This window comes from Lampetra fluviatilis, chromosome 5, assembly GCF_964198595.1.
Source record: "Lampetra fluviatilis chromosome 5, kcLamFluv1.1, whole genome shotgun sequence".
Lineage (NCBI taxonomy): Eukaryota > Metazoa > Chordata > Hyperoartia > Petromyzontiformes > Petromyzontidae > Lampetra > Lampetra fluviatilis.
Window position 1 is genome coordinate 12,440,187 of NC_136279.1, and position 10,927 is coordinate 12,451,113.

Below are 10,927 nucleotides of genomic sequence, written 5' to 3' on the forward strand. Positions count from 1 at the left end.
TGCTGTTTGTTGCTGGCTGCTTGACATGCTGGTCCTGTGCTCAGCAACTAAGTTTAAAATCTATATACAAGACATTGCCGTGAATGAACTGCATTGATGCTGACGTCATGTAAGATGTACTGCCGCACGCTGAGTTTACAGGTGCGTGCATTTGAGCTTCGGCAAAACACCTTTCTTGTGTGTGTGTGTTCATGATAGCGATGGTAAAACTGAGTTCTTCCAAAGCCCTCAGGTACATCTGCGCATGCAATTACTGTGCAAAATGTGATGCGTGTGGCAAACGAAAGCACAATAAGGTGCACCCGATGTGAGCGCATCGCCAAGATGAACATTCTTGGATACCACACGAATGTATAAAACATTTGGAAGAAGTGACATTTTAAACATATTTGTTTATTACAGTCATACTGGAGATAGGACACACAAACAGGTTAATTTTACAGTGCATATCTAAAAGGCATATACGGGAATAGATTTCCTTATAGCATTATCATGGGAAAAAATCAAACAAGCTATACAAAGTGTGAACGGTATACTCTAAAAATAGATACCTTATACCGTGTATGTGTAAAGCAGTAAGGAATCTAATATGAAGAACGAGGAAATATACATATATACTGCTAGCCTGCAAATTTGTTTGGTGTGCTTGCCTTTAAATCTGCAACTAGACACGGGAAAATATTGGTGCATGCAAAGAACGACAATGTATGGCTGTTAAGTCACAATATTGCTGTAAAGAACAGATGATGCTTTATAGAGTAAACAAGATAAACACGTTAATATATTCAGCCAGCCTGATCATTAAGGATGCTCTTTTTCCCATTCGTACAATCGCGAAGCATCGTCTACATACTTGATAGGCTGCAAAAAATTGATGAGAGGAAGACCTTAATGAACAGGGCTGTATATTTCATGCCAAATCAAAGCAAAGCAAATTTAAACGAGCATTACGATTAAAAGAATAAGTGGAAGCTGTTGATTTAGTACTCTCTCTCTGCATGCCCCTTCACAGGTAGCAGCTAAAATGTGCGACGCGTACATTTACAGCCTGAAGCAACCGTAATAGGGGACATCGACACAAAAAATACCTCCCTTGAAGGCATTGCATTTACCCTTAAAGTGTCTACAATAGAGTGCATTTATTTCTTTATTATACAAATAAGTACTGAATACTCTCCCTGATTAGTAAACCCCCCCTTTAACTCCAGTTGCCACCCATAAAATAGTTTTCTGTACACTTTGTTCAATAAATTAATAGCAACTATTTACTGCACTACATTAATATATGTGTGTGTGTGAATCGTTAACACTGACGTGAAATCTCAGCACAAAATACAAGGATCGGTTAATGTCTAAACAGTCTCCATTGGTTTAATTCGTAACACTTTCCTGTTAAAAAAATATTCAACTGTGCTCTTATTCCATGTCATTAAAATATTCATGTGCAGGATGTTTACACGAGCACTACTATTAACAGCGGTCCATTCCTTAATCCACACAAAGTGCGAACTGCACTTATTTTCACCTGCAGTGGATCTTTGTGCATCCATTGGTGAAGTAACTGTCAACTATAACGGCTTCCAATACGTTATAAAGACTGGTACTGCTTATTTTTTGGGGGGGATTTTCTCTTTGCATTAACAACTCCATTTCAAATCACTAACTTTGCATTCATATGCAAAAATAAAAACAAACTTGACATCTGAGAACATCTCACCGGTATAGCTTTCATATTGGAACAACATTCTAACAGATACCAAAACAATTGGTCAACAATCAATATTATTTTCCTGGATCATTCTGAGAACATTCAGAGACAGCCAGAAAAAAAACATCACACATTCTTCTTAGTTCGGTATTGCTTCTTGATGGGCACATCGGATTACTACACTGAAGCTTGTTTGAAGAGCTTTTTTTCCCAACTTAGAATTTCTGGTGGGGAAATAGAAAGCCAAGAAGCTGTCAAATCTCAGATTCCCTTCGATATGACCTCTGGTCCAGTGGGATGGTGGCCTGTAAGTGATCCATCTCCAGAGCACTTCCCAGTCCAATCTCATTTAAGTCCCTGCTCTGATTTTCATCGTCTTCTTCCTCCTCCTCCTCCTCATCTTTGCTCATCAGTGCAACCTCATTTTCATAACAGAATGCTGCTGTTGTGGTGGGAACCACAAAATTTTTCTCGGCCAACATTCTTGCGCTGCATGCTGGTGTGCGCACCTCGTAGGTGTTGTGGAACCGCGAGTAGTCCACCTTGTAATGATTTTTCTCTTCAAAAAGAACCGGCTCAAAGCGATGGCCCCACAACACTTCACTGGAGAGGTACGAGCTGCGTGCTTGCGTGGTCATTGCTGTTGCTTCCACCATGCCTTCTAATATGACGATAACTTCAAAGTCTGCTATGTCCAGTTCCTGTTTGCTGATCCCATACAGTGGACTCTCCAGATCAATCTGATGAACGATGGTTATTGGCGATACAAGAAATATCCGGTCGAGGCCTTTGTCAAACCCAACATTGATGTCTATCTGGTCCAATGGAATGTATTCCCCTTCTTCTGTTATTCTCGGCTTGATGAGCTGTGCCCGCACATGAGCTTCCACGATGTGGCTTTTCCTCAGGTTGCCCACGCGCCACATCAGGCACAGCTTCCCATCGCGCATGGCGATGACGGCGTTGTGGCTGAACAGCAGCGTCTGCGCTCTCTTCTTGGGCCGAGCCATTTTGGCCATGATGGCGCCGATCATGAAAGCGTCAATAATGCAGCCCACAATCGACTGCAGCACGACGAGGATAATGGCTGCGGGGCACTCCTCCGTCACGTAGCGAGATCCGTAGCCGATGGTGGTCTGCGTCTCGACGGAGTACAGGAACGCGCCAACGAAGCTCGTCACGTGCATCACACACGGCGATTTGGCGCCATCCAGGTCCCCGTGGATCAGCGCGAGGACCCAGAACGCGAGACCAAACACGAGCCACGACAAGACGAAAGTCAGCGTGAAGATGAGCAGCATCCAGCGCCAGCGAATGTCCACGCACGTGGTGAACATGTCCGCCAAGTATCGCTGCGATTTGTCGGTCATGTTTACAAAGTGAACGTTGCACTGTCCGTTTTTCCTCACGAAACGGTTGCGGCACCGACGGCGGGTGTGAATCTTGCCGTTGCCGTTTCCGTGCCCATTCATCATCTGCATGGTGGTCAGCTTCAGCCCATCTTCTTCGGACGAAACAATGCTGTAGCGGTTCGTTGTGCGCATACTACCCATCACTGTTGTGAGCATACATTAAATGGCAGTGCGATTGAGTGGCGATTGAAAACAAAAGAAAAAAGTGCAACACTGTTTTCTCAGTCAACCTGATGCTCACACGTCATGCGAGCCGCACAAGTTAAATAATCAGCACCACTTGAGCATGACAGCTCCTTTCCCTACTGCAGCACGGAGCCATTAAGTCAGTCTTCCCAGCACCGTGTCCACTTCAGAGAGCCACCTGTGGGGGGGGGAGATCTATGTAAATATTTAAATAATTGGACATTCATTTTTGAATCAATCGCCCACTGGAGTTTGTGGCATTAAAATAACCAATGTAGATGTTTGTCACTGAATATCAGTGATATGCATTTACACGTATGTCTAATATGTGTGAATATCACTGAGTTGCAGTTATTTCCTTATTTTAGAACCATTTTTTTTGGTCTGTAATATATTGACAGCTCTCATAGACTGGTGTGTGACAATGGAAAAATAAAGCACGACGATCGTGGAAAATCCACTGTAGCTATAATTAAATATCATCTGGTGGAACCCAAATATTTGACAATAATGCTGTAATTCTGGGTGCCAGAGATCACGGTCTCATGAAAGTGTTCGTATTTTGACTGTCATGCTGAAGTGAAAGGAACACCTGGTATATATTTTGTCACAGTCACTGGCTTTACCTGCTTCGTCTGCTCAACAGCCAGAAATGGGCAATGGTACATATCTAAATAACTAATTAGAGTTGTTCTTAATGACATAATTTGTACAATTACTTTAAAGATTCATTGTCATCTTCAGTATTTTCTTGTTAATTTACATCTTATATGAGAATATTGTAACAGATATGCATGTGTCACACGTCTAGTTATGTCTTTATCTAAAAACCCATGAGACTATAATTTGGTTGAAGGACTGTTAAATTTGGATTTTATATATTCTTATATATTTTTGCACAATCTTTCATACACATTATGTAATAATAATAATGATATGTGAAATAATGTCCATGACAACAGGACTGTATGCTTTCCACTGACAGGTTGCTATTGCCAATTCCCGAAGGATCATTTCCACTGTTCTACCCTGTTGCAACACCATGGACTTTCATTCAGCAATGGTTTCGATATCCTAGTGATGCTCATTCTTGTGAAATGCATTATTATGCCCAATGAAAGCACATCAATATCGAGAGAGTACGATATTTCATCGTAACAAAAAATCCCAAAGTTATTTTAGCAGTGACAAACTTCCTAACGACTTATTCATCCATTAATTTTGTCCCCATGTCATCGTGACATTTCAAATTAAAACAATGCACCGTTAAAATTACGTTCAGGTTAACACATTCTTAAATAACCATGATCAGGTTCCAGCTAGTGTTTTTATTTATCGCTGCAATGTGAGCAACAGAATCTTGTCCGTTGTATCACGTTTTTAAAGGATACTTCTCACTGCGAAAAAACAACACAATGCTTTATCCGTGCCCGTAAACGGCAATGAACGTTTTAAAGCTTTCGTGACTGCAAGGATTCATATGCTTGGTTCTTTCGGTAAAGTCACGTAGAAGGGAAACGTCGTGAGAATTTTATTTTATTATGTTTTATTTGTATTATTTTATTATTTCCCTTCTACGTGACTTTACCGAAAGAACCAAGAATATGGCAATGAACGTGTATCATAGAAGTGTAATTCTATTTCACAAGGGAGCAGACCCAATGGGCTTGGATGGTGAACACACTGCACAGAGCGCTATTCAGCGTCTCCTATTTTTTTGCGCAGTGTTTCATCCCTTGATCCCCCCCTACCCCCCAGGTTATAATAGCCACTAGTGTTGCGCATGAATCTTCAATGGAAGTTGAGCATCATCCCATGCGTTCTGTGCTTTTATTACGGATACCTGAAGGGGGACCAGAATATTAAGTCACTAATTTGATATACGTGAGTGTAACAAATGTGAATGATCGTCTATTTTGATTATTACCATTAAGTCATTACATGGCAAAATTTGTTACGATGCATGAGAAATCAAGGTATATATAGCATCGGCTTGTGTACTTGACACGAGTTGTAATAAATGATGTAATTTCTTCCTCTGAAATAGTAGTTTAAACCAATTTTGACGACTTGAAGCAATGGTGTCTGATGGTCAAATGAAAACTCAACATCAGACAGGATGGGCAGAGAGTTTGACTCAAGGATGCGCCATCTGACAGAGGGTTAAGATATCAATTATAATAATCACCTAATCACACTATTTTCTCAGCTTCGTAAGCTTGTAATGTTCTTACGTAATAGCCAATGTCGTCAGAGACCATGGAAAATAAAACACCAGAATGCCACATGCGTATTCCCTTCACAAAATACACATCTCCAACAACAAAAACACATTCTACACTTTAAATAATTGGTATTCTCAGCTGACAACTTAAACAGAAAAACACGGCAAATGGGCCAAAACGAAAGAGAAAGGGGACAAAATTCCACGACGTACCTCATCACGGCAGTGACAGCGGCAGTGGCCGGCTCCTCTGCAGATTCCCTGCTTTGGGGAGAGGCGCGCGTGCTGGCTGCGTGGGGACGACGGAGGAGGAGGAGGGAGGAGGAGGGGAGAGGAGGAGGGGCGCGCTCTGTGCGCTCACGAAGAGGCAAATCGGCGACGTGAACGGCCAACGCCACCTCTTGGCGCTTCACCCCGCGGAGCCGTTGTGCAGCCCTGCCGTCACATGACCGGCGTCGTGACCGCCAATCACAGAAAACTCCTGGCCACTCAAAAAAATCCCAAGCAGAGTGAAACAACCAAAAAAATGACTCAACAAACCTCCGATGCAAACTTTCTAAAAAAAAAAAAATGTACACGCCGTACAATGTTATCGACTCCAATTAAAAATTCTCAATCGTGATATATTTTGTCTCCTTGTGAAGGCGGTGTGAGATGCGCTGCTACTCTCACGAACGTGCACTCTGTGAAACCCATATAATGGTATCATCCTTTAAAAACTCATTCACATTTTATGTAAATACGATTTCCCCTTTGCGAGATGCAATTGCTGTCACGTAATATATATATGTGTCGTACAACTCAGGTAGCGTGTCAGTTAAAGCTGTCTGCGTGATCCCAATGATTGTAGTGTGCGTGTGCCCCTTTAAGTCCTCCTTAAGATACACTCTGTAACTTGGCTGTCACTTTCGCCCGAGATTCTGTAGCTCCATTGTGCTTACAGCCTGCGCTCACATGTTAGGCTTTTGTGGCAGCAACTTGTTGAAGGCGTTGTGTGGGAGAACGGGCTGGTCGTATGCAGCCCCGAGCTTCTCACTGTGCCCCGTGGCCATCCGCTCGCCTCGCGTACACCAACGACACATGATGCTACTGGGCTAGGCCATTGTGTGGGTAGGGTAGGAGGATTCCACTTCCATATGAGGGGTGTGTGCATGTGGCTGTTTTAAACTATACGACTATAAACGAAAATTAACCTTTTTTTATTTTAGCAGGAATGGCCCACACTGAGCCATATAGCTTTTTTTCAGAAGCGACCTGGCCACAAATGATAGTTCAACGAAGTGGCTTATCAGGTGAACATTTATTGCAGCCAAATACTGGCATGTTTTTAAATGTGGAGGGAAAACCAGAAGACCCGGAGAAAAATCCACACGACCACAGGGAAAACATGCAAATTCAAAATACACAAGCGTCAGGGTCGAGGTAGTTAACATCTCGCCACCGTGGTGCCCTTTTTAGAACGTAATGCAGGGAACATTGCTATCCACCACACCAATGAAATACAACTAATACAAACAATTATTTTGCATTATGGATGAAGGCCTCCTCATGATTTTCAGTCCATTGAGTGTTGTTTGACCATTCTTCACCACTCGTCAGCACAGGTTGGTGAAGGGGTAACCCAGATATCACTCACCACTAATGTATAATTGCTGTGGCTGGGAAGCGAACTCAATTGGTTGAGTTCATTGTTCAGTCCATTAACCACTGTGCCACCATATTCACCACATTGGTTGACACTATGCAATTGACAAATTCATAAGTAGAATTACTTGCTTGTGTTTATATTCAAATGTACAATTCAATACACGTACAGAATAGCATGTGACTAATATATAGGGCACTACTAACCTGACTGGTTTTCTGAGATTGAACAAGGGAAGCTCGATTTTCTGGCTGATAATTTCTGCTAGTTTTTAATGTTTCCAAGACCAGTGCCTATAAATCAAATGTATATAACTATAAAAATGCATCACTTACCATTAATAAATATGCAGTATGTAGTCACACTGGCCAAACATGGTAAATTCCTTCCACTCAGTCATCCCACTTGTTTTAACTAATATTTCCTACTTAAGTAGAATGCAATTATGAAAAAAAATTATTTGATGAAAATTATACAAAAAATAACACTACTCCTTTTCAAAACTGTCATAAAATTTACCATTATCAATTGTTGATGCCAATTGTGGTAATTCATCCATTGTTTACAACTTCTGATTCTCCGCTACCGTCCATTATTACGTGCATAAATAATGATGAGGTATATAATTTATTATTTAGATTAATGTGGTGAAAATCATAGCATTCCATTACATGTGGCAAGCATTAATATTTTACGTGAATAATACTATGCATTATAAAGATCAATTATTGGATTTTACTTTTTGATCCAATGTTTTCACCCTTGCAGGAAAACGAATGTTCTTTAATTCCCATCTGCCAGAGTAAAAGCTTTTGCTGAGATGAAAATTGGTTGCCAAACTTAATAGTTAAAATCACTCAGAAGTAATAGTGTGATATATTACAGTGTGTATATATTTAAACAAAAAAATGGTATTAAAGCTACATACAGTGCAGTAATGTAGAGCTCACGTATTATAGGGACTTTTCTAAATATGTGTCACTGTTGATATTAGATCAAGTAAGAACAGAACTCACAAAACACTTAAGCTGTAGCGGTGGGAGTGGTCCAGTATGTCTGCTATTTAAATGATACATGTATAGCTTTTGCAAGGATTTCCATTCATTGGATATCCCCGGATAGCAATTTGCGTTAAACCTCATTGCACCCTAATGATTGTTTAGTGGAAGAATTCAGGCTCACAAGAGATCAACCTTATTCACTCTACGTACTTAAAAAGAGGGCATTTAAACGATTGCGTTTTTACTTGTTTAGCGGCATCTTTAGACTCGACCTTGTAAGTATCAATCAGAGCATAACACCTATGAGTATCAGTCAGATCGTAATACCTGTAAGTATCAATCAGGCCAATCATGGCTTGCGCTGAGAACATTGCGAGTAGAAAATTGCTGTGAAGGAAATAGTTCAATGTCCTGGTTTGTAAAGAATGCTGACAAATTTAAGAATTGCAAGATTAGCACGTGTACACCGTTGCGGCAAGAGATGAAGAGGTGCGCTCTTTTTGCCGATGTATGAAATGTAGTGCGTGTACTGGACACCGTGTACTGCTTCTCAAAGAAAGAAAGAAAAACACCTGCTGACAATCCAGAAAATGAATTTGCACAAGCAATGTGGAAGTGAAAAACATTCATGGAGGAAGGAAACAACAACTATGGGCAAATACGATATTTCCAGGCGTGTTCACTCTGGTGAAAATGCTATCTGCAAGTAACATTTGAATATATACTGTGATGTTTTGGTATGTGTATATGTTATACAATTGTTGTCTTATGGTATTGTATGAAAATGCAAAATGTATCATTATTATTCTGAAAACAATGAACCTAAAAGTTACATTGCTTATCTGATTTAATGCAGTTAATTTTGTGGCAAGATTTCGCCAAGCGGTGGATGGACACAATTAATTTAGAAGGTCAGTGTTTTACATGCGATTTTGTCAAAATATATAGCATTGAGTAGGACTTGTGCAGGATAGAGGGCCACTTATCCGAAACTATAAACTTTTTTTTTGACCAAGGCCCACTGAGCTATACAGCTCTTTTTCAGAAGCGACCTGGCCACAAATGATAGTTCAACGAACGTGCAAACTCCAAATACACAAGCATCATGATCGGGATCTAACGAACCACCTCCTGTATACCAGGCGAAGTAGTTAACATCTCACCACCACGACGCCCCAAACAGGCATCGGAAAGATCTCCACGAGTCCGGCGACCAAGGGGAAGATGCCAAATCAGATGGTGGGACACCGTGACGGCAGATCCTCGAGAACGCTACTGGACTGTGCAGCAACCTGGCAGAAGGTAGAAATCGTCGGCGAAGTGTGTTAGCATCAATGGCTTTGGCTATTGTATTTTTGTAATTTTCTAACAGTCTATTTTGGCACGTGTTTATTTTTGTGTGGTTGTGCTTCGCACTGTGGGGTTTCTCTGTTGAACAAGTCAAAGCTATCGTTCCTCCATGGTATCCTTGTAAATTATGACCCCCGTCTGTGTTATTTTGTCTAGTAGGCGGCACAACTTCGAAGATGTTACCGCTCCGTTACAATGTTCTAACACGTATGTGCATGTACAGCCCGATTGTGCATTTGCTGCTGAATGAGGGCGCTCCACCACACCATGTGGGTGGTAAGCGTTATTTGACCATACTTTGCCATGTTGGTCAATGTGGGTTGGTGAATGCAGGCAGCATAGAAGTGGGAGCATGTGACTCGTAAAACCAGTGGATGTTGCTGCACAACTGTCCTCTGCTGCCCACAGCATAACCCTGCAGCCTATAACATCTGTCATGCATGATTGTTGCCGATTCAAGCACTGTCCAAGCTCAACGATGCTTACTTCGCTTTTGAGACGTGAAGAGTTCAGGCACATTCCAGCTGATGTTCCCACAGGCAAACTTCAGTTCACTGTCATGTATTCACTGTGACCAAACAACTCTCTGTGAGCTCAAATTGTATAGGATAAAGAACATCATTCATGGATACATAGAATGTGCAGGATAAACTATATATAGTTGGATTAATGTTGCTAAACATACCACAAAGATCAATATGCTGGCATCAATAGTGCATTATGTATTGTCCAAGTGCATCATTGCAGTTTTGCAGTTATTGTTTATGCCAAAGGCTAGGAAAAAAAATTGGTGATTGAAGCGTACTTGGTACATGCCACTATTCATTTTTCCCAGGAGAGATCTATATTTTAAATGTCATGACAGCAGAAGGTAATTTTACATCCGAAATTTTAAATTAAAATAACTGTTCGTTCCCACGTTCTGCAATTAAGTGCGCTGTTTGTAATACGATCAGTACAGCTGAAGTATAATCCCAGAGAAAATAAATTGAAATCACATTGTACTTTCCAATGTCATTTTTTTTTATTCTGTACCTGCAATTCTATCCATTATATTTACAGTAAAACCAATCTACCAATAAAGCTACTTGTTTTCCAACTTGGTAGTATGGGGTTGGGCGTTGTATTTGCACATCTTGTTTACTGAATGTTATAAAAATTGTCTGGTAACCTAGAAATGTTGAGGAACTATCAAACAGCTGTTCAAATTGTGAGTGGTCTGACATGAAATTGGTAATTACCGCAATGTTTATTTTTCCAAATGGAAAGCGATGTTCTGAAAGACTTTGTCATCACACCCCATAACACTCACACATGTACTGTCTTAAACGACCGTTTAAAATGCATAAAACTTGTAATTTATTAACATTATTCAACTAAGATTTTGCCACTTAAAAGAAC

At 40.8% G+C, this 10,927-nt stretch overlaps 1 protein-coding gene across 2 annotated transcripts; it reads right to left on the reverse strand.

Annotated features, from left to right (window-relative positions):
• Nucleotides 1-384: 384 nt before the first annotated feature.
• Nucleotides 385-6,600, reverse strand: LOC144932566 (ATP-sensitive inward rectifier potassium channel 12-like). 2 transcript variants are annotated; one of them, XM_078856771.1, is made up of 3 exons: nt 6,485-6,600; nt 5,744-5,819; nt 385-3,484 (listed from the first exon to the last, which is right to left on the reverse strand). In XM_078856771.1, exon 3 carries the CDS (start codon nt 3,274-3,276, stop codon nt 1,963-1,965), a length of 1,314 nt encoding a protein of 437 aa, XP_078712897.1. In that variant the 5' UTR covers nt 3,277-3,484; nt 5,744-5,819; nt 6,485-6,600; the 3' UTR covers nt 385-1,962. The 2 variants fall into 2 exon arrangements, with proteins under 2 accessions (XP_078712897.1, XP_078712896.1); XM_078856770.1 differs by lacking the exon at nt 6,485-6,600 and having other exon boundaries at nt 5,744-6,075.
• Nucleotides 6,601-10,927: the final 4,327 nt, after the last annotated feature.

Excerpts from the sequence above, each read along its gene's own strand:
- LOC144932566 (XM_078856771.1), bottom strand. The coding sequence starts at position 3,276 with ATGCTCACAACAGTGATGGGTAGTATGCGCACAACGAACCGCTACAGC.